Source organism: Micropterus dolomieu, linkage group LG10 (assembly GCF_021292245.1).
Source record: "Micropterus dolomieu isolate WLL.071019.BEF.003 ecotype Adirondacks linkage group LG10, ASM2129224v1, whole genome shotgun sequence".
Classification (NCBI taxonomy): Eukaryota; Metazoa; Chordata; class Actinopteri; order Centrarchiformes; family Centrarchidae; genus Micropterus; species Micropterus dolomieu.
This window is the reverse complement of record NC_060159.1, coordinates 23,073,242-23,098,486: the sequence shown is the minus strand read 5'-3', so window position 1 is coordinate 23,098,486 and position 25,245 is coordinate 23,073,242. Positions and strand designations below refer to the sequence as shown.

Sequence of the window (25,245 nt, the reverse complement as noted above, 5' to 3'; positions counted from 1 at the left end):
ATACATACATACACACATACACACACACACACACACACACTGTATAACATGAAATATTCATAACTAAATACCCAAAGTTAGTTTGGAAAACACTTCCTATTACTTATTAAGAGTTTAAAACTCAGGACTGTGTAGGTGTGATTTGATCGCATTTGATCGACAGTGGGTTGGCAACATATGCAAACAAACAATCTCACAACTGCCATCGCGTGTTGATTTAAATGTTAAACCCTGCAAGGCACACAGAGGTATGTCACATCACCCTAGTCCATTTGGGCTCTACTTCAAATCAGTAAGCAAGTAGAGGAAAAAGAAGAGAAGGCAGAAGAAAAACACAACTAGAGAAATCTCCCCGTGGCAGCCTTATCATTTTGCCTCCATGGTCTCTGCTGCAGCAGCCCCTTCAAGGTGTGATCAGTTGTGGTCATGTGATGCTCCTCTGCACCGACCTCTGATTAACAAGCCGTTATAGACAGATTCATGTTATTTCTCAGGGCAACAACCTCTCCCACAATTTGTGTGTATGCACAATTTGGCAAATGAGTTAAATATCCAAAGTCAGTTAATCAGCATTTTGACCTTTCAAACACAACACAACACTTCCTTCTAATGCTATTTTTAAATACCAGACTCACTGTCTTGAGAGCACAGCTGCTTACTTGAAAAGAAACAGGCAGTGCTATTAAATTGGACACTGATTATACTTTGTCAATGCCGATACAAGATTAGGAGCAGACTGCAACTTCCTCATCGTCTCTGGCTCTTTGCTATAAGGGTGTTTGGGTTAAAAAAACAAAATCTGTAATATTCTTTAATAAAACATACCCAAATCATGGTTGTTTGTCTGCCAACGTAGTTGGTTAAGAAGATAAATACAGTTGCCTGCCAACATTTTGCAAAGACCTACGGCTGCTGGTAAATTGAGCCTTTTCCTCATCAGTCCTTTATTACTTGGGTACATGGATATAATGTTAATGAACATATGTGTCTTTGATGAATTAAGATAAGAATAAGAGAGAGAGAAAGAAATACGACAACAAGTGAAATGATTAGTTGATTATTTGATTGCCCTGTTGAAAGAACATTAATTAGCAAGTATTTTGATTACCGATTAATCGTTTCAGTCTCCAGCTGCTCAAATGTTAGTATTTGCTGCTTTTCTTTATATAGAAAATGATCAAACAAAATGGAAAGTTATTTGAAGGCGCCACCCAAAGTTCTGGGAAAATATGTTTTTTCAAGACAAAAGATTAATCAATTAATTGAAAGAATAAAGTAATTCAGTTATCATTAGGTTGAAGTCTTAATAATATGAAATGCTTGGCAAACTCAGGAAGAGAAGATACCACGGTCCATGAACAAATCCAGAGCTCCTATTAACATCTGAAAGCTGACATTATTAGTATTTTCTGGTCATTTTTGTCAGTTAAAAGCTGCAGCATAACAATACGTTTCTTCAAATATTTAGTAGCTGAAAAATGCTGTAAAACATTTATTACAAACAAAAAAATATGATGAACATTACAGTACATGAAAACTTCCCTGAATTCTGCAATATCCTGCCACACACACTAGAGAAGCAAACAGCTGACAGCACAGCTGGCGTCTGAGCCCAAGGAGTTGTGCTCCTTCAGGGAATCGCCAAAGAGGGGACAGATTCAACCTCCCCCAAGAAGAATCCACCCCATCTGCAGTTTTCAGAGAATAGATATGGGTTTTCCAGACTTAATAAAAGATTGTTTAAAAATCCATTCTCGAGGCTTGAGCAGGAAATAACAGATTTTTCAAAAAGGACTTTGTTAGTTATCAGATGTCAACACTATGCAAATATGAGTATCATATTTTTGTATTTTATTTTGAAGAACATATAGTTAGCTGCAAAAGGATTATGTACAAAAACTGATTAAAGAGTAATGGATGTTATATTTATTAGAGCTAAATTTGTCATTTGTATAAAAGTTGATTAGTTGAAACATTACCTAGTTCCAGCTCTGAATTTAAGGATTTACAGCTTTCTTAGTCTTTAATGATAATATACTGAATATCTAAAATGTAAATGTGAGGAGCTTTTTTCACTTGGATGACCAGGAGGAGGAATGAGCAGACATAAAGCTGCATGAGTATGATTCATGGAGACATAACTACAAACACAGGTACAAGTGCTGTGATACTATGTTAACCTTAATCTTTATTTTATTTGAATAAAATGCAACATGGCTTGTTTTAGTAGTAGAGCATGATGTAGTTCTAGCAATATTTATCATGATTAATATTTATAAAAGGACCCCCAGAACCTTTTTACTACAGCTAACAAAGTTTTTTTCAATTCTCCTGACTAGTTTGAACCAGCAGTACTAAGGTTATTATATATCAGGATATACAACAGCCTCAGGTATGGCTTCATTGCATAATATTCCAGGTCAGGCTAATGTTATCATCATACGTCATGTTCTATAGGAGTTGGAAAAGGCTGTGACAAGGCCCTGGGGCACAGCTGTCTTATTTACTGATGGGAGTGGGTCTGCAGGAGCAGCCAACTAAAACCTATTTACTTTTCTATATACCGCAGACGTGAGGGATGGATAGAGAGAAGGAAACAGAGAGACACACTAACACAGACAGTTGAACGGGCTAATCCAACAGTTAGTATTCACACGGCTGCTTTCCCCTCACTTCATACATTTACGTATGATAAATTCCGGTAATGAAACAGTGGATAGAATTTACACAAAGCTGATTGAATTTCCTCATTAAACATAAGAAGGCAATCATTAAAAATGAGCCTGTAAAATCTTCCACACTGTATAATGGAATAGACTTAGTGGGAGTTTTGGCATTTCCCCAAAGGCAATCTAGGTACTTCTATGAAAACAGCTTCTTTCAAAACTCTCATGTAGGGCCTGTGTGTCCATTTGGCACATGCCATTACTTATTTATTCAAGGATTTACGCCAAAGTCGTTTAATAAAATGTATTTCCCTAAATATACTAAGAACAAGAGTTGCCTGACAATCCTTTTTTGAAAGGTAAAGCGGAAAAAAGTCTCTCAGAAGGGACTGAATGTAGAGAGACAAAAAAAACAAAACACAATTAATCGAAATATTATTGAATTCGCAACATGGCCAGGTGCAATAGCCAAACACAGGAGCTGCAATTTTTGTGTCACAGCATACCATGTAGTTATAAATTAATCACTGTGGTGCTACACAGATTCAAGCTTCCTTCCTAGTACGTTCAAAGTGCTGTCATCATGCCACTTTGGTAATATGATAGTGTTATAATACAGAGTAGAAGCCCAAAAGTCAACAGCTCAGCTCTACTACCTTGACACAAATAATGCAAACTCTGTTCTACTAATAATGTAAGAGCTAGAAACACCTCAGAGATATGATGCCCGAAAAATAACTCCACATCATGCTCGTTGCCTTTTTATGCCGTGAAGGCTCTAAAAAAAAAATAAAAAAAACAATAAAAAAAAACACATTAAAGGACTAATGTAAGACCGCAATAATTAGACATAAAACTCACTCTGAATATAAACACAACGACACAGAAAACAATTCTATTAACCAGTGCTAATCACAGGCCTTGGAGGTCAACTTCAGCCATCTAATTACACAACATAAGCTTAAGTTATTTGATGTGACACTTTAAACAAATATCTAATGAAGGACAAATGACTTGTGTTCCTCATTTGTGTCCCAAGGTTAAGGTTCAGTGTAGTTGTTATTTGGTGCATTAGAAGGTTTTAAAGTGCTAAAATGAACATTGCAAAAACTAAAAGGATAATCTGACCATCGCTAAAATGTTCTTTAAAGCTGCACTAATCCATATTTATACGTTAACAAAGCTTTAAATTATTATGTGTACTGTGAAAGAGGTTGTTTGTGGTTAGGGACAGACATACAATTATCACCCAAACCTGTAGTTTCCCTCAGCTCTAAACAGCATTTTTAAGCTCTTTGTTTTGATTCACTCTCACCACTGTTTTCAGATAAAAACCTACGTTATCTGCCCAACACCAAACTGTTGACAGACAAAGTGTGCAGCTAGCTGGTGAACTTAGTGGAGCGTTTAGCAGGTATAAAGCCAAATAAATCCCTCAAAAGTCAAGAAAAGCAGAGTTAAAAGGAGATTGAATATTGCACTTTTTTCTGCTGGCCCCAAGCTAAAAATAATTTATTTACATCACCATTGGGAATAACACCATTTCCATTTTTCTACTTTCTTCTAGTCAACAGGGGCCATTTACAGAAAGTTCCTATCTTAAGTCTTGAGTTAAGATAGGAAGAGTCTAAGATAGGATATTTCTCAATTTGGTTTTTTTTTTTTACGAAGTTAGGATGCTTCTGTAAATCACTTTTCCGATCTTTAGTTAGGAAAGGAACATTGACTTAGGAACTGTTAATCTGTAATGGCCTTTTTCCTACATCAGTTCCTAACTCTTATTACCATGGTTACCAAGCAGTTAGGATAGGATCTGCTGGTTAGGAATTTTCTGTAATACGGCCCCTGGTCCATTTCACATGAATTCTTCTCTTAATTACAGGCAGTTTACCAGAAATTATCTTAAAAAGGGATTGTATTGCTGTTACAGAGGAGAAGAAAAATCTAATATGAATAGTTTCTCTGCTACTGGCTTCACTGACTCAGACCTGCACCGTGACAAAAAAATACACCACTTAAAAAATAAAACTTCAAAACAGATCAAGTGAGTGAGTGTATTTTGGTGGTGTCATGAGACAGGTCTTATCAGCAGTGAAGGCACAGATACCTCTTTCAACCATGAATGGCATCTTATCTAGTCAAGAGCTTGCAAAAGCACTACCCTAAACTGCCACATACACCACCCCCAAAGCCCTCATCTGGAGCTGAAGGTATCTATTTAATTATTTATATATAAGAATTTAATGTGTGTGTGTGTGTGTGTGTGTGTGTGTGTGTGTGTGTGTGTGTGTGAGAGTGTGAGTGTGTGTGAGAGTGTGAGTGTGAGTGTGAGTGTGAGTGTGAGTGTGAGTGTGAGTGTGAGAGTGAGTGTGAGAGAGAGAGAGAGAGAGAGAGAGAGAGAGAGACTAACAAATTAAAAAATTCCTGCTTTTATTAATCCAATCAGACACTCATTATGTGTAACGACACGAGTACACACATACCACCTGCAAAAGCAACATGTACACCGCTCTATGACAGTCTCTGTAAAGATTAAACTTTTTTTATTATAATTGTTCACAAGATTGAGTGCACCTCCTCTGCAAAGCTGCATCAAAAATATCAGTTTCAGGACTGCATTTTAAATATTAAACATTCAAACCCTAAGCAGCTTTATCTCAATACTTTCAAGTCACTGGTCCTTTTATCTCATTAAACAATTACGAGAAAACCAAATACATTGCAGATTAAGTGTGATCATGGTATTACAGTTTTAATGAGTTGTACTGATCCTTTGCCATTGGCTCATGTGCCGTTATAACAGATCTGTGGGATCCTCTCGTTTTTGCTTCATGTTTACTTTGGGGGCATTTCTCAAGTCCAGCTTTTAAGCCGACAATCGCAGCCAATTAAACACAATGCGACAACATGAGGAGGGAGCAACATGTAGTGTGTATGTATGTTTGTGTGATTGGCGGGAAAAGAAAGGACTTAAAAAAGATGGAATTATTATCCTAGTTTAATTTGGCTTCTGCTGCACATGCACACACCCAAACTGGGGGTTGATCAATCGTCCCAGTCACAGTAGGGAGACTGGTTTCATAAACAAAGTTCCTGTGTGAGCACATGTGTACGTAATATTTATTACTGAGGCCCTGCAGTCATCTAGCAGCACGCTGAAAGGCAGATGGAGAATCAAGACTTTCAGAACAGAGTTGTGTGAAACAGAGAAAAAGAATCAGAATAAGATGCCCTCATGTCACCACACTCATTAACAGCATAGACACCAACAACTGGCAAGTAGCACAAACAGAATATAAATATATGATAAAGTTGACATTTAGAGCCATCCATCTATGGATGGCTCTAACTGACGGCCAATTTGGCTGCTAATCTGAAAGGCCAAGGCCGCTGGTGGCAGGGACAGGAGATCAATCGTGCGTGTTTGTGTATGGTCTCTCACTCACCAAATAGATTGCTGGAGTGGCCTTGCTTGGAGACGGGCCGGAGCTCATTGGAACCCCAGGCGTAGCGCGTGTAGCTGTCCCACGCATGTTTCATCATCTGACAGGGAGGAAGAAGAGGAGGAGAAGAGGCGAATGAAGTGAGTTAAAGAGGAAAATCAACTTTAGGCTGTAACAGAGAATTCTGTGATTATTCAGACAGCGGTGGGGTTTTGTCTATAGCCCAAATGAGACAGGATTTTCGAGGTTTGTACCACTGTTGTAAAGTTTGAAAACATCTGATAAGGATATAACTGTCTATATAAATAAATGTTTTAAATAAACACATTATATATAAACAAACAGTTTCATAACAACTCAGTTGGTAGAGCGAGCGTTGCATGTACAAGGTTGAGTCCTTCCTGCGGCATCCATGTTGGCATTGCCTGTACAGTTACGGTGATCATTTGAGGTGCCTGGATACAGCCTGGATATATTTGAGACAATCTGCCACCTATTTCAGTATCCTTCATAATGTTTATCTCAAAGTTACCAAAAATGTATCTCAACTTAATGAATTTAAATCAAGGCTGTTGTCATCTCTTGATTCCATATCACTGTTGTATTATCCACAGGTTTTCAACACAACTCCTTGCATATTTCATAATGGAGCTACAAAAGAAAAGAGTATATCAGCTTATTTGTTTGTGTTAACATGACACCCTGTTAAATCTAATATTTAAAAAGTCAATACAGATTTAAATCAGAAGAAGCGTTTCATTTAATGATGTTATTGTGTGCATCAGGTGGCAAACGACCTATTTAAAATGTCTGCCAGCCAATTATGATCGGGGGCTGATTGATTATCTCACCCCAGCTAAAAACAAAACACCACTCAATTCCCTGCGAAAAGGAATATTTTCCTCCGCAGAGTCCCATTATCCGCTGTTGAAACCACCCAACTCCCCAGCAGGAATCATTGAAGTTTCATCTCATTTTAATCTGGTGCTGGCTGTAGGCTTGATAGCAGCGTGAACACTAGTTTCCAATCCAACACCCAGACACTCATTTCAGCCTCACATGTGGCTCCTCCTCCAGCTCCATATTTCTGTTCTGCTAATCCAGGTTATATAGCATTATCAGAGAGCTTTCTAGATTAGACAAACTAAAACCCCTCATCCTCCACCCTCAGAGAGAAAATCTCATTTCAATGATCGTTTTGGTACTACATCCTGTGGCGTATATGGGATGATTACCTGCCACATACATCACAACACCTGCTTTGTTAACTTGAATATAGATGACATTCTCCAGCATGTGATTGTGAAGATGATGCACAGCCTGCACAATCTCTCCTAGTACTGTACAGTGCCTCCTCTCAGTACCCACATCCTGTTGCAAGTATATTTGTGTGTGTGTGTGTGTGTGTGTGTGTGTGTGTGTGTGTGTGTGTGTGTGTGTGTGTGTGTGTGTGTGTGTGTCCTAGTTTGCATGTGTGCTTGTCCAGGTGCAACTACAACCGGTAGTGCTGAGTGGCACAGCTAGTTCTGTTACTGCTGCTGACTCATTGTTAGTTAGCTCACTCGAGGACAGACACTCGTATAGAATAACAGCAATTAACTGTGATCATTTCAAAAGGTGGGTACAATGACCACAGCAGGCAGTGAACCAGTAGGTCAATGAGTCACTCGGTAAGTGTTGCCAAAGTCAGTAAAGTAAGCCAACAGACCAGTCAATCAAGAGTAAGTCAGTCAAGCAGGAAGCCAGTCTGGAAATCTTTCAGTACTACTACACCATTGCACCTGTCGTACAGCCATTGCACTTATGAGGACAAGAGCAAGAGAAGCTTAAGTGAGGTCCAATAAAATATGAAAGAGATTTGCGTATTTCATTTGGCCCATTTGCTCCATAACGAGCAGTGGTATTAAGTGTTATTAAGACTACAACTAACTATTGTTTTCATTAACAATTCATTATTATCATTTTTTATTTACTGATCAATAATTTAATCTATAAAATGTTAGAAAACAGAGACAAATTACGTATTATTTGAACTCCCCAGAGTCAAGGTGACGTCTTAAAATTGCTTATTTTGTAATAGTCTAAATCCCTAAAGATTCCATCTACAAAACATATTAATACATTTACTCATTTAGTGGGTGCTTTTATCCAAAGCAACTTAAAATTGCTCTATACATGTCAGAGGTCGCACACCTCTGGAGCAACTTGGGGTTAAGTGTCTTTCTCAGGGACACATTATCGCAGTGGGAATCAAACCCTGGTCTCCCACACCAAAGGCATGTGTCTTATCCACTGCACTACTGCCACCCGTCCACAATGATCAGTTTTTTGTTCGACTTATCATTACAGCACTAGTATCGCGAAAAGAAATTTACCATGAGGCGTCGGCAAGCAAACTGAAGCCCAGCGTAAACAACTGGACTCTTTATACAATAAGCTCCTGCAAAAAAAAAAAACACTATTGAGACACTTTACTAAATTTCTAACTGAAAATGTAAAGTGAACAATCAAAAGGAGAGGTCACATGTCAGGACAAACTGAAAAGGATATCAATAATGGCATAGAATATTTTTGCAGAAGGAAGGCACAAAACAGGTGGTTTAAAATTGCTTTTATCAAATTTGTATTTTTAAAACTGCACATAAAAGGACAACAAGGGCTGTGCAGGTGCTTAGTAACCATGAACCCACTGCTGTGACGCTCCCAAGTATACATACTCTTTTATTCATAATGTGAGCATGACTGACAACGTTTCAATCAAAGATGCTCTTCAGCAGGGTACATTCTTTTCAAGCTGGGAGCCTGATGGATGAATAGACTCTGATTTCATGCTTTTCACAGAGCAACTGGTTATTACTTTGCAGTGCATAAGGAAATATGGCGTACTATGCTAGAGAGGAAAGGGGGAAGCATAATTAGCACAGTTACCTCGCTCATCCCTTGTGCTCCATCTGCACCTCTCACAGGGGTACAAACACACACATAACACCACACTCACGTAAACACGTTACACGCATAGTCTTTCGTATATTTGAGCATTTGTGAGGTTTAGTATTGGTTCAACCCACTCTGACAGGTAGACATCTCATGAGATCAAAAATGCTGGTCTATCTTCACGTGTGCCCTTTTTTTAAACACACACAAACAAACACAGAACAAAAGCCAATTAATTTGCATAACATCTCCCACACACATCAAAAGGACAGCTAGCGATAGCCTTCCTCCATTTAAACCCGCTAATTAAAGGTAGTGAGCCTGCTAATTACCATTCCTATATGCATGTCACATTAAGAGATTTACTCAAACATTCTTGTCCCACTCTGCACTGAAACACATAAAAGACTAGACCTGATCCAAGGATGCTGCGATAAAGACAGAAAATGCTGTTCACATGTCACAAAAAACACAGGGAAAATACTAGAGAATATAAACTGTAAACAAATCGGCACTGGATATCCAAAATGGGTGTTATTAGAAAATACATTAAGAAAAATTAAAAGTATTTTATCATAACAAGACATTCAAACATAATTACATTTTTATTACTACAAAGTTAGTTTTCTACATCGGACACTGAGTGGCCAACTGAAACTCAAAATAGTGTATTTTTTAAGTTAAGTAATTTTTATCTATATACCATAAATCATTAATTTGCCTCGGGGGGATTTACAGTCTGAACGAGATAGGACACCCTCTGTCCTTCATTCTCAACCTTTTAACGAGAGAAAATTGAAGTGTTAGCATGCAGCCCATGACTATATTATAATAGATATCTAAGTGTCAGATATGTAACACACACACAGATGTTTTCACTGGTTTCATTCTGGTTAAAAAGACCACTGCTCAGGTTGAGTGTGTGTAAAGCTGGAATTCCACTGATGTTACCAAACTTAAAGGGGTACTTTGCGATTCTTATCCAATAAACTTTGTTAAATTCGGCGAATATTTCCTCATGGGTCGGTAGCTCTCTGTTTTTCCTGTGCTCTGAAAAAAAATCCGGTTTTCCTACACAGCCCCTGCGTCTGTAAATTGAGCACAAACAAAGCTGCTCGGAGCGAGCAGCAGGTGGTGGTGACGCACTCGAAGCAGTGGGAGAAAGAATGTAAACAAACAGACTTCTTATGGGACTCTATAGCTGTGAAGATGACTGAGAAACTGCCACAGAGGGAAAGGTCTGAGGAACTGTGAGACAAGTTATATGACCAGGCGAGGGGAAGACCTGTGTTAACATCTGTGAGGGGTTTCAATGCTGGATAAATCTACGAGATTAGAAAGGAATGAAAACCGATGCTGAGGTTGCTCTGCTGGACAGGTGAGTAGGCTAACGTTAGCTTTGCTGTTCCACATCAACGACAGGTTCAGTATTACTGTCTTCTCTGTCAGTTATCATGTTTGTGATGATCCCAGCTGGTTAGCTTTGTTAGCTTAGCCGCCGCGGTCTGTATGTGTGCGGTAGAGGAGAAATAGACTTAACGCGTGTGTGAACCCAGTATGAACAGAGCCCCGGAGAATAGAGAGAAACGGGTCAGCAATAAGGCTTGTTGTTCAGCAGTAAATGTACAGTAGAATTTACAGTGGCCGGTGAATAAAGACTGTAGCTTCTCAGGACTAAAGAGGAGCTCCTGTGTGTTGCTGCCAACTGTTGAATTAAGAGTGAAGGAGGTTAGCCCCAAAGTTAGCACTGACTTAGGCCCTGGAGATAAACAGTCGCTCCTGTGCTTCCCAAGTCTTATTAGTCACTGTATTTTTGTAACCATTTCAAATAACTCGCTAGTTTTTTACGCTGTTGTGTTTTGGATGCTGCGTTTGTGAGCTTACACATATTGTTCGTTTGATGTTTGTTCACTAATTGTAACTATTGAAGTTCCTCTCGATAATCCTACTGATAAACTAGACTCCGTGTCTTAGATTTAGGCTTAGAAAAGTATTGTCAGGCTTGTTGTCACACCTTCTACAGTACTGCTAAAACATTCCCTCTTATTGAGGCTAACTTGCTCTCGGACAGTAGACGCTGTGGATTCTGCTATATTTCAGAGTAGGACTGGTTACCATGGCAATGCGCGTTCATGAGTTTGTTGATAAACAAACTCTCTGCAGGATCGCATAGTATCCCTTTAAGAATGATAAAGTTGTTAGTAATCCCGCAGAACCAGGTTCAGCAAAGCTAAAAGGAAGATCAAGGACATGTCATTCAAGCTTGGTCTTGGTTCCCTCAAAATAGTTTTTCTGCACTAAGAAAACATTTTACTCTTACAACATTGACAAAGGATGGCATGCGTTTACTGAAGTCAAGACAGACTGTGTTGCTTTACCCATGGTTGTGTTTTATTCTTTTAGCAAACGGAGGTTAGCAGGTTAAAGCCTAGTTCACACTACACAATTTTTCCGGTCGGAGAGCTCAGCAACCGTCAGGCTGTGATCAGGGGTAAATCAGCAATCGATCTGCGGTTGTCAATCATTATGTGTGAACTACTCAACGACGCATCAAAACTGCTCCCTGGCCTTCGCCGACGTGGTTTGGAGAGCAGCGTCGGGTGGCACAGCCGCTGTCAGCTCATGTAGTGTGTTTTTGTATTTAACCGAATGTGTCATGATAACATGAGGATAAACATGTTGGATGGGAAAGGAGCAGGATTTTATGTTAGCCAATATAGGACATGTTAAGGCTCGTGGAGACTACACAACTTTCAGCGTCGACTTGCCCGCTCAACAAAATCTGAGATATGGGTGTAAATTTAGAGGTCTGGAACCAGGCTAGGATTTACATGAACAGTAATAAAAACTACTTATTGGCAAATCATAGGCATAATCACAGTCAATTAACAGGTAAAGAGTGCTGTTCTCTAATTCACTGTTTAAATATAAAAGTGGCTCACGCTTCTAAACATTCCTTTGTGTTTACTCTTAACTGGTTTTAATGCTCAGGATCCCTATGAGTTGCCTGTTATTGGATTAACTGCTCAGGATTGTCTAGGCTGACCAATGTCATTAGGATCTGATGCCTGAAGGCTATTTCAAGACACACAATGGCTCTATGCTAATTGGCTCTGTGTTTAAGATGCAATGGCTTTCTAGGGCACCAACCGATTCCTATCTAGCAGGAAGATCTTAATGCATACACAACTGCTGTCATCTCAAGAGTATGCACTCACACACACATACGAGCCAAGGATGAGATTATTTTGTACAGAAAGACTCTGTGAGAAGAGTTGACAATCACCTCCTCCTCTCTCACTCTTCAATTCATTCCTATTCTCTGTTGTCCTCCCGCTCCACCTCTCCTCTCAGCCTATTGATCTGCCTCAGGCAGTGAACTAATAACTGTGTTGTGTTCACAGATGACATACAAGCACATATACGCATCCACATACTCACATGTGCGCACACACACACACACACAGCCTGAACCTTGCCCCCAGTGTGCACACTGTGTGTGTGTACAAACAGCAGGGTGAAGATGGCAAATCTTTAACTGGTGTACAAAGATCTAGAGATTAATGACCCCTTTGCTACAGGGTAGGTAATCTCTAACTGAGGCAATGTGTGCAAAAAAGGAAAGGGGGAATTTGCGTGTGTTTGTGAGTTCCCCCATGGGGCTCCTTGGCGAAAGAGAAGCTGAAACCAAATCCTCAGATAGTTTGTCCCAGGAGATACTTGTGACTAATGCCCTTGTAACAGGTGCATATTTTGTGTGTGTGTGTGTGTGTGTGTGTGTGTGTGTGTGTGTGTGTGTGTGTGTGTGTGTGTGTGTGTGTGTGTGTGTGTGTGTGTGTGTGTGTGTGTGTGTGTGTGTGTGTGTGTGTGCGTGCGCGCAGGTAGGTGACAATACAGTTGTTGGGCAGATCAGAAAGCCAACGGGCATGTGGACCCCACAAACATGTACGAACGAACAGGAACACGAACACACACACACACACTCTGCCTTCCAAAGTAGCATCCCCAGTGAGTGTGTGGTGAAGTACAAATGCTTGACTGCTTCACTCCTTGCAATCCCAATGTGAGGAAAAGAGTGAGACACTGAGAGAAAAAGGCTGCGTCACTAAAAAGAAAGGATCCATAGGAAGCAGGAATAATCGACTGGAGACAGAATAAATAATCCTAAATACTTTACATAATTATAGAAAAGGAATATCAGGTAAACAAGATTTTAATGCATGGCATGAATACATTTAAAACATCCAAGCCACTTTAAGAAATAATGATGGAACAATTAATGGAAGCACTAAAAATATTTCTAAACTTAAATAAAAGTTTAGAAAAAGTCATTCGGAATCACTGATTTGATTTTGGTGTTAATTGGTTTTAGCTAGTGATAGCCATCTGTCACACAGTGAAAAGCAAACACTATCAATTAGCCTTGTCATTAGTTAAACATCTGGCAGGTATCGCTACTTCAATATTAAAAAATGCATTTCATCAGCATATCACATCATTTCTTTCATCTCTCCTTTGGGTGGGCATACATCTTATCTAACCAAAGTGTTTTGTTTAATTAAGCTTTTGTAATTCAGCTCATCACAGGAAACATGAACAGAAATCACGCCACTAACAGCAATCTCTCATATTTAGGTATAATATACATGCACAAGCTTAACCAGAAAACATTTACATTTACTCATTTGGCAGGCGCTTTTATCCAAAGCAACTTACATTTGAGGGACAACTTACAAGCATCAACAGAGCAGTTAAACAGTTAACATTTCCTTTTCTATTTATTTCATTCCCAGCAGTTATGTAAGCCATGTGTTTTCCTGTTTATGTTAGACGTGCTTGCAAGTGAAAATGCTGTGGAATTAATATAGCTATTGTTTCTTCACTTTACAATGTGAAGTCGCAGTGTCCCATAGTCTATCAAGACTGGAATTAACGTAAGATTAGTATTTAACATTTTCAATAATGACAAATCTGCTGGTCAAAAAAAGAGCAGAGAATAAACAGAAACGTCCTGTGTTAAGGTGATATGAGTAGACGTGTTATCAGTTTTTATTTTATTTAATTTGTCGTTTCACTGCATGAAGTACAGCTGCAAGTGGAAGAATAGGCTAGACGGCTGGTCAAAACAGCAGCAATTAATCAACATCATTTAAAAAAATAAAAGAAACAAAGGAAAAGCAGAGAGAAAAATGCTTTTGATTTCACCAAAAGTTCAAATTGATCAAGTTAAGTGCTTTTTCACATGGGTGTTGACTTGTTGGTAGGATTGCTCCAGGGTTGTTTACCAGGCATGTATGTGTTTATGCTATCTTGAATTTAATTTCTCCCTCTATATCCACCCCCTCTGTCAATGTAGGGATGTAACAAAAGGTGTGCACTTCTGGGGAAAATACATACATACATACATATATATCTGCATCTCTCTCAACCCTATCTCTGAGCCCAGACAGCCACTGCTGCTAGTACACACTAGCAATAGGAACAAATAAGAGCACATTAAACATTCGCTATGATCAAGTCGACGAAAGCAAGCAAAAAAAAAAATACTCTTGCTTCTTGGCTTCTTGCATCATGTAATTATAATTCCCAGATAACATGAGTATCTATGTATTTCAGAGGCAGTGAAAAGAAATTGAAATTCTAAAAAATGGACAGCGAGTTGGAGGATCCAAGGTTTGACACATTAAACATCATGAAATAGACATGACATTTTAAAATGTGCCAGACCCTGAGGCTGCATCTATATTAGAGAAGACATTGGGAGGCTCTACGCATTATTACACCACTTAAACAGGGACATTGCTGAAAGGCTCAGAAAAAGTCTTATGTGGAAAACATGGAAAAAAGGAGACAGACACATGCTAATAAAATTATACAAGGCCAATTTGAGGGTTAGATGCAGTGTAGGCGATGGTCAAGATTATGTAACACATAAGCTCTGGGGCAGCTAATCAGTTGACTGACTTCAAGACAAATGTCAGGATGAACTAACACGTTTCCAATAGTATAAAGAGCGCAGGTATAGCTAATAACATTAGTGAAAGCTCTGTTCCAGTAGATGCCAGTGATTCAGCATTCACAATACCAGGCACACTAAATGGAATCCAGCTATTATCAATGTTATTAGTTGCACGTGCGTTTGAAGGCTTAAACTGTGTCCGCCATTCAAAATGTTTCTTCCCAGGCACAGCAAAATGGCACTTTGCAAGTGCGATTTGTTCCACCTGTGAGTGCAGTATTAACTAAAGCATGGCATGCAAATGAGTCCAGGTACAAATAATTAGAATTACAAATGTGAAAATATAATGGGCAGCAACCCAGGTGCAGCAATGTCCTCAGTGAGCTGCAGTTTAATGAGAGAGAAATAAAGGAGAACATTTCTTTCCAGTGCTGGGCAGCGCCTGAATCACAATTTTGCAGAAGTGAAAAAGTATGACACGAGCAGGAAAACCAAAGCTAAGTGTGCTGCAAATAAAGGCTCTATAATAGCTATAATAGTTGGCTTTAGAGGCAGAGAAGTGAACGGTTAAAGGAGCTGGTGAAATAACTCTGTACTAAGAAGTGTTTTTCTATTGTTTTACCCATTTACTATAAATTATATGTACTTTATATTACTGATGACCATTTTTCAAACCATGCTATGGTGTTTCAGATTTGTCAATGTGTATTCTTGCTTCCCAGGCAGCCATTTGTTTCCACTTTGGTATAAAAATCAATTTTCAGAAAATCACTTGATTAATCACGTAATGTAATTCGTCACAACGAACATAATGTGTTTCTTTTATTATTGTCATCAAAGTTACAAATGCATTTGTATGACATGATAGTGTAAGTGCAGATTGATATGAAAAGTCTTCAATGCATTAACATTCAACTGTAAGATAAACTTGACAAAATAAATAAAGCAGACAAATTTAAGTATCTAATAGAGTTACCATACAAGAATGATTGAAATCAATCGCCACTCCATAAGTGGAAGGTATTGTGCAAAACACTTTCAATGCTTTATATGCATCGGTGTAACTGGCCCAGATAAGAAAACCATTTTTAAATTCTTTAAATAATCAACAGACCATAAACGTCCACTGGCTCTATACCACAGCTACTGAAGTACTACTATTTGTTACTTTCATCAAACGACATTCACTTTCACAGACACAATAACCTCAAGGCAAATATTTAGAAGGGAAACTTTGATGTTAAAGCAAAAAAATCCACACTTCAAAACTCCATCACAAAACAATGATGAGTGCAGTTGATTGTACTTGGTCTACATCTACTGGTTGATGATCATGGATTGAGGCTTTCAAAGAAGTCAGCACCTCATATTTAAGCATTAAAATGGGATCTCTGTGGGGACAAAAAAATGGGAATAGCATAGAAATTACATCAAGCAGTCAACCACGCCTTGAGCCAAATCCATGTTTACATCTGCAAAAAATCTGAACAGGTAAAAGAAAATATAACACAGATGTTTGCATTTTATTTTAATTATATGGAAATAGTAGCAAATATTTTAATATTAGACAGCACTGCAATTTTCTAGTTTCATAGCAGTACTCAACATAAATGCATAAGCAGTAAGCCCAAAGGAGAAGTGAGCCATGACACAATTCCCATGTGATGACTTAGTTCAGCAGAAAACAAGGTTTTCGTTGCCACAACTCCTTCTGTGCTGGTAGAAATCTTTATATTAGATGCAGCCAACAGAATCCCTGGCATTTCTGCTTACAAAACAAGCTTTCTGACCCGTGGTGTTTTGGATCAAAACTCACCACCTAACCATTTTTCCACCTCATCTCTTCACATGTTCTCAGTGCTCAGAGACAGAGGGCAATATCCGTGCCTAGGGACCAGTTCTTCAGGGATCAGTGAGGGGATTTCCTAAGCGGTTTAGTATTTCAACCATATATGGGTAAGTGTTATACTGCTGGAAAAAGGATTCTGCCCCCCCCCCCCACCACTGTCTCTGCTGACAGAAAAGTGGGTTGATTACTTTGTTTCCATGATGGCTAGCTGCAGCTGCTACACCACTACCAGCAAACAGTACTCTGTGAAACTACTGAACAAGAACAACCACAACATGTGTGGTGACACACTTCCAACTACACTTTGCTGAAAACATGTCATATTCTGTAAGACTTTAATATATAAAACAAAACCACACACACACACACACACACACACACACACTCCAAAAGTGACGAAGAAATTATCTTGCTAAATCTTCCCATGCTGAATAAAAGTGAGTGCAGCTTTTTCCCGACCTCTTGGGAAGAGTAATTCTGCAAACCCACTTCCAATGAAGTCCCTTTTTGCCTGAAACAATACCAAACAATATTGTATACAAATACTGGGTACAAAAAGGTTGAATGTGTAGCTCTGTATTTACGGGACATACGAAACAGCACAAACAGAATAAATGACAACGACTGCTGAAGTTAATAACAACAAAGAAACTAACGAAGTCTGAGTTTTTAGAAGTTTTCTGATTGCTCGTAAACCTTTAACATATCCTACCAAGCCCTGCAAGCAAACATTCAAACCATTCATTCTGAAATCTTGACCAAAATGACTCAGAGTTGAATAACAGCTCTGCGGCAGCATACCAAAACAGAGCATTAAATTCATACTTTCATGCAATTTGAGATCATTATCAACCAAAAGCATAAATTGATTTTCCTCAAGAACGGACAAACAATGCAATGATATTCTGCACCAGACAGCAGACAGTCAAGGATTCTGATGTACTCCGATGTGTTAGTCTGCGGTGTGAAAGCAGTGCACACACTATCAGTATTTTGAGAAATGTGACTTTGGAATACATCCTGTTATGGAAAAATAAAGGTCAGGTTCAGGTGTGATGAAGAAGTTTCTGAGACTGATGAAGACTTAACATAGCATTGTTTATTGAGCCCGGCCGAGGAGACACAGTGCCAGCAGACAACACATGTGAACACATATAAACACATATCATATCATGCGCAGTGAACACATGAAATGCCAACACCAAAACTGAAGGGTACCCACTGTCTAGGGATATATCCTTCCTAGTCCTACACAGACTCACAAAGAGTCCAAATAAGGTTACTGTTCACTAGGGATGCACTGAAATGAAAATTCTTGGCCTAAGCGGAAACCGAATACAATGAAAAACTTTGAAAACACCGAAACAAGTACATTCACATTTTTTCCATTTTTACCATTTCATACATTAAACAGTTAAAATGTGCTTTTTACTCAGCGTTTCCCACAGGATTTGGAGAGACTATGGGAGGTGGGTCCGAGGCCCGAGAGGGTCCGGTAAAGTAAATTACATGTGTCCATTTACTTTTAATGGACACATGTAATATGTTTATACTTTCTCTGAATATAATCCAATTAATCTTATTTACATCCTTTATAGACACGTTATTTTGAAAACCAAACATTGTCGAATGTGTATCCTCGCACTAAATTCATCAAGTCCGACCCAATTTGATAAATAATGTTGTATGTGGTTCTCGTATATAGGGGACTTAACAGCCTCTCTTCAGGTAGGACTCTCATAATGAAACACTTGTCTTTGTAAAGAGAAAATGGCAGATAAAGTTGCTTACCTGCCTGTCAACTCAAACTGGTCCGTTTCAGTGGATTTACCATAAAAGGATGGAATATGTGTGCACTCCAAATTTAGGTACGGCTAGCTTAATTTCCTTCTCAATAAACGAGTGACAGAAACTCTCAAAGAGGGTCAGACCATTTGTTGCCTTTTCTAAAAAGTCAGACACAGATGGAGTGGATGTGCTAGGAGACAATTCAGCAAAACAGTGTCTGCAAATGGCGATTTTCTCAGACAATTTAAAGTGCTTCCACACTGCCGACATGTCAACTTAATTGTTCAGTAAAATTTCTTCGGTCTTTTGACTTATTATGCTATTAGGCACACCAGAAGTGCTTTTTTTTGCTATTTTCAGCCGATTAATTTCGGTGGCCAAACATTTGGTGCATCCCTACTGTTCACCCCTCTATACCCGTGTGAAGATTAGATATGGGTTCAAATCAAGACACCATGCTTACCTAAGTTAACCTAAAGTCATGTTGCGTGTCATTCAAGCCACATGCAACACTTTCTACATAGAGCCAGACAGTCTGCCTGTAATGAAACAAAATAAAGATAATAATAATCTTGGGTTACATAACAAATGGATAGCAGTGCATCCTTATCAAGCTCAGCAAATGACCCTTACATGACCTGGAGAAACTTGTGTCATAGTACCCCTAAAATTCCTTCACACCTCCAAATATTAAACCGCTAATAATCCATTGGCTTATATTGAACGGTCAAGAATAAATTAGTTGTAATTGTGTCCTCCCTGGATGAACAGTAACTTTCCCACCATATCAGCATACTTTGTCCTCTTTCTAGCTGTTTGCCATTATTCATGACGTGAGGTCCAGAGGTCCAGTTGCAGTCTCAATAATCACACTCATAATCAATTATTTCTTTAAGAGCTTTTTGTTGAAAACAGAGATTTAATAAACACATAGGAAACACTAAAGGAAGACATTACCTGGTTTATTTGCAATAAGTTTGTAAACACAAACCGTGCCAGCACTAAAAGCCAATAATCTTTTCTTTCTCATAGGTACAGACCAAATTAAGCTAACTACAGGTGCTTGAGTGTCCTTTCATTTATACAAATGTGATGTTTATTTCCACAGCAAGTAAACCATTAGTGTTACATTTGTACTTTTTCACCAGAGGAGCAAAGTGCCTCCTGAGGCACATTTTCAGGTAGACAGAGTGATAAAGTCCAAAAGCCAGAACAGAGGCCCCACTTCATAACACTGATGTAGCCATCTAGTACTAATGGTACTGACTAAGCGATCACACTGAATAAGTAAAACTGCAAAATATACTTCAAATAAATCAAACATCTCAAACAAAACTCAAATATCATAGAAATTCTGAAATATATGTATACCTTCTTCATATCTTGTTATTCAAGGGAAATTTAATTTAGTTCACTGTCCACCATTTACTAGTCAATGAGTAAAATCCAAATCAATAAATTCCGGCCAACAAAAAACAAATTTCCATCAGACCGTGTCTATATCCCATAGATCTCCGCACTGCTAACAAGCAGAGCCTGAGCTCGCTGACCTGATGGAGCCTGATTGGTTCATAACAATGCTCAGTGTTGATAACGGGCGGCTGTGGCTCAGGAGGTAGAGCTGGTTGGCCATTAATCGGAAGATACTGAACCCTGAATTGCCCCTGGTGGCTGTTCCGCCAGTGTATGAATGTGTGTGAATGTTAGTTTCTGTTTGAGCACTTAGGCTCTGTATGTGAATGGTGAATGCAGATGTAGTGTAAAAGCGCTTTGAGTGGTCGAAAAGACTAGAAAGCTATACAAGTACGGAGCATTTACAGAGAATAATACAGTCAATAGACCAGGCCTACCTGCAAAGCAACATTGCATACTAATCCATATTAACTAACAGCCATCTGGGGAGGAGTGAAGAGACAGATGAAACTGAAGAGAGGGAGAAAATCTATATGTGCGACTGACAGTTTAGTTTAAAAACCCGATTCTGGCAATAAAATAACACTTCATGGGAACGCAATTATTGACAACAAAGACGTTACTATAAAACATGAACAAGTCTTGGTGATATGATTACTTTCATTATCTGTCCAGAAATGGAGCCAAATCAGCTATCAGCCATGTGTTATCGAGCTAGGACAAGTGTTGTTTATTTAATTAAATTCTACCAACTGAGTGTAAAGATATCTAATCAAGAGAGGGAGGACTGAAGAGACACATTTCAAAAATGCTTCTTGTGTAATCTTGAGATCAATGGGAAATACATTTCAAATTTTCACTCTGACAACTTGAAAATAAGCACTTTTCTAGAGGGTAAAATATAATGGGATACGTTTTTAGCATTTTTATAGCTGTATCTTCTAACAAGGTTTACAAAAGCTTTTCTTTTTACTGTAACTTTCATGCCATAGGGTGAAGTGATAAGCACTCCCTGTCAAACCTCTCAGTGGTGTGTATGGGTTCGCATAACTGTATCAGACCACACACACTTATTGACTTGACCTTTCTCTTGGTGTAGGAAGCAGACCAATTGGGTTTGACCCAGCCGCTTGACAAAAGGCAAACTAATGAAGACTTTGTGAAAGGCAGATTGATTTTTCTCTCCCTCCCTCCATTACATCCATTGCCCGCTTCAATACAGCAGGCGGGAGAGAAGGCAGGCGGCAGCAGCAGAGCTTGAGCTCATCACTCATTTGTTTAACAGGTTGGCAGAGATGAGGACTGAACACCAGAGAATGCCAGAAAATACACCCTGTGCTCTATTTAAATGACTTGGGCTGAAAGAACGGATAGTAACGCTGGAATATGAATTGGCTGGATTGACGAGAAATCTGGAAACTGCCCATTTTGGCCTTTTGACAAAAACAAATGAAAAAGCTTTTTGTCTCCTCATCCACATTATTATAGCTTTAACCTTTTTACTAAACACGCTTTCAAACACTTCTGTGACTTCGATGATGAAAGTGGGTGTATGGAACCGTTTCCAGGATTGGTACCATGGGTTGGAGTGGACAGAAACTGGCCCAACTAGCCAGAAATTCTTCAGCCTCCATCAACCAATACTTTCCACTTACTGCAAGTGGACCACATGAGAGTAGGGCTTCAACACATGATTGTTGACCATCTCAGGTTACCACCGTCCAAGGTGACATGTTCAAAGGTCTTGTTTTGTCCGACCAACAGTCCAAAAACCAAAAATATTCAGTTTACTAACAGAAGACTTAATGAAATCAGCAAATATTCACATTTGATGGGCATTTTTTCCTGAAAAACAATTAGTTTCATTCATTCATTGATTTTTGTGTTTTTTTTCCTGTCGATCAGCTAATCAATTCATCGACGGATCTTTTCAGCTCTAGTCCATGTTTGTCAACGGTTGTGTCTCCAGGGTCTATTAATCAGCCAGGAGAGTCATTGTCTGCTAATCCAATCTCTCCAACAATCCCATTAAATGGAGGTGATAACATTTACACCCTACCCACCCAACCAACAATTTCTAAAACACTCCAAGCCCTCTTAAACGAAATTCTGTTTCCTCTATGTTTCTTCATCCCATATTCAGAATATCCAATATTTTCTTGTTAATGACATTTAAACTTATGATAATGTATTAATTAGACCATGTAAAGCAGGCCAAATTAGGTTCGTCACACATTAAAAAAGGATAATAAAGTTAACACGTCATTTTCTTATCTTTTAGGCAAATTTATTACCTTGTCATACCTACATATCCCTAGCCATAATTACTGCACAATTCATATTATAGTTGCCTATGCAAATAGAGTGTAATACAGCTGAATATCATTTTAGAAGCCTAAAGAACATTAAACATAGATTTCCATAAGCTAGAAACATTTTACTTTTTTTATTTACCCTAGGATCAAGCTTTTAATTGTCAAACCACACACAACATTTTGGGAACTTCATTGCCCTCCGTACATTATTTCCACTTGGTAAGTTTAACTTAATGTTTAGACCCTTATTAAATTAAAGAAATATTATCTCTTTGATCACTGCAAAAAGTCTTACAAGCTGTGGCTGAATATAAAAACATCACTTTACACGCACATATCATTTTTAACAGAAAAGTTCTCCTAGTTGTAGCCTTTAAGGCAGAAACAATTTATTAATTAAATCTACAAAAACTTGGCATATCACTGTGGATATATTTTAGTCCCGGTCATGAAGATACACTCTAAGAGATGTTGTCCGGTGAAGTCCCTAGCTGGAGGTCTTTATATCCCTCTATTTTACCACCTGGGCAGCAATCCAATGCATCTTCTTTTGCCAGCTAAAACAGTTTAGAAGTCTTCCATTTGTAACTATTAGAGCAATGGTGGGAGAAGGCCAGCCCAAAATCCTCTCTTCCTTTTTTGGGGGAACAGATCAGTTCAGTCTTAATCTTTATTGTTCAGAAGGGCAGACGTGGCGTTGTGAGCCAGCTTTAAAAAAGGACATCAGCAGCTTCTAGGGGTGGATTTCAGCTATAGCCAGCTGGATAATTTGATGTGAATGTGGGTTTTGTTGGGACATTTGTCAAATTAAATCCAGATCCCGGTTGTTATCAGTGTCTTGCAGTGTCATGATTGAAAAATCTATCTCATTAACTTGGTCCTCTGCGATTCCAATTGTACAAAGATACCTAAATAGTCTAAAGAAGGAATCAAACAAGCAGTCTCTTGAATGTGAACACCAACAAACACCTGTGGTTGTACACAGATCAGATGTTACGCAAGCCTCCAGTAGTTACCAGTGGGTCATAAATCCCCTACTGAGTTTGTTTATATGATCATTAGAGTGAAGACACCATTCAGTGAGGGTAACGTGAGGGCACTGGCTTCAGTTGTTAGAGAATTACACCTGTGGGAGGACGCTACAGCCTTGGTACTGTGCATGCTGACTCACTGGCATGGCTTACTGGCTTGCTTAAAAAAGGAACAAAGCCTTTTATTAATGTTATTAGATACAATTGTATTTTTCCTGCTGTGACAAGATAAAATATCATGAGAAAAGTCAATAGTTGGACAGAAAGGTGTGAGGTTTGCTCTGTTTAGCGCCTCAGGGCTTCAGATATTGCTATTTGGTAGATGTGTTTAAGCACATCCAGCGAGGAGTTACAGAGGCTACAAAAACAGGTGTCGACTTTCTAATAGACTGTCTGAAGCGCGCGCGCGTGTGCGTGTGTGTGTGTTGGGGTGGCACTCAGTTTGCTGATAATGTCCTTTTATTTCAAATCAGATATGGTCCAGTCAAAGCGCTGCTTCTGATAGGATGGATGCAGGACTGATTTAATACAGCAAAGGTAGTCTATAGCAAGACATCAGTCTGAATTTAATTGAAAAAGTATATGTAAATGAATACTATTACTACCCCTTCAGTACTAGATTTAGGATAACCCTAACCCTATTGACCCTTCGCTAAGCCCCGCCCCCCTTAATTACTGTTGCTAAGTCTGAGAAACTGTCGGCGCTGGCACTGTCTATTACTGCACTCCCCGGAAAAATATTGTCAAATTTGTTGGAAAAAGCGAGCTCAGAAAGAAGCAGACAGTTTTGCAGTTGCATTATACATTTGAAGGTTGTATTCAGGCTGTCAAATTGACTCAAACAGACGTGAAAAAGATTTAAGACAGAAGCTAAAGCCTACCGATCACACAGTACTAGTGAACCACCGCATCCCCCGACGATTGAGACAAAAGACAATGATATGAACGATCAACACTGTTCCTGTGAAGCTGGGTTGGCCTCTATTCATTATTACAATCATTAAAAAGCAGAACAGTAGGGCTTTATTATGTTACATTCAGTAGGAAGTTAGCTAGTGTTAGCTAATTAACATTACATTAGGAACAATCCACAGCCGACATTTTCCTGGATTTATTTATTTTTTTGGAATGAGAATAAATCGTACTTCTCCTTTCAACCTCTCTGGGTAGCGACTGTAACTATTACAAGTGCCCCAGGAAAAGCGTTTGACCATATCTTAGAAAAATACAGCTAAAATTAAAGCTGCAAGCAGCGTTGGGCGGGCCCTCGCACTTGTAAGCGCGTCCGCGTGAGAGCCGGCCAAGTTGCATATTCTGGATCTCTGCCGGTGCGGCTGTGAATTTGCTACGCGGTTCCGACGCCGCATGAAGGTGCTATATGTCACTTCCTGTGGCCCCTATGTGGAGCTACATAGCACTTGCCGCTATGAATATAAATCGGTATTGGTGTGTAGATGTCTGCGGGGTGGGAGAGTTATCAAGCACGTAAAGTTTGTTTCAGATGTGAGCATGTACACTGAACAATAATGTACCCAAACAATAAAATAAATTCCTTTTATATTTCCCTGCCTTGTTGTTTATGTGTACATACAGAGGAAGAATGTGAGAACAGCACACATTTCATCGTTACTGTGTGTTAGAGCATGGGAGAACAGTGGATACTTTTAATACAGCCCACACCCCTAATACTGTGTAACTATAACAAGTAGAGAACAGAAGAAAAAGATGTTCTTTCTTTACAACTGTCTGCATAGCTTATTCATATTGTGTAATGAATGAAAATAAATAGGCCTACTAGGATCCTCTCTACTTTGACATTTAAGATTAGCTTGTTTGATCCACCTTCA

At 38.9% G+C, this 25,245-nt stretch overlaps 1 protein-coding gene across 2 annotated transcripts in view; it reads right to left on the bottom strand.

Annotated features, from left to right (window-relative positions):
* man1a1 (mannosidase, alpha, class 1A, member 1) overlaps positions 1–25,245 on the bottom strand; it is a 149,265-nt gene that overhangs the window by 97,945 nt on the left and 26,075 nt on the right. For both annotated transcript variants that reach the window (XM_046060400.1, XM_046060401.1), the window contains exon 2: positions 6,113–6,209. In XM_046060400.1, the coding sequence (XP_045916356.1) occupies positions 6,113–6,209 (97 nt within the window). The remainder of the gene's footprint in view (positions 1–6,112; positions 6,210–25,245) is intronic.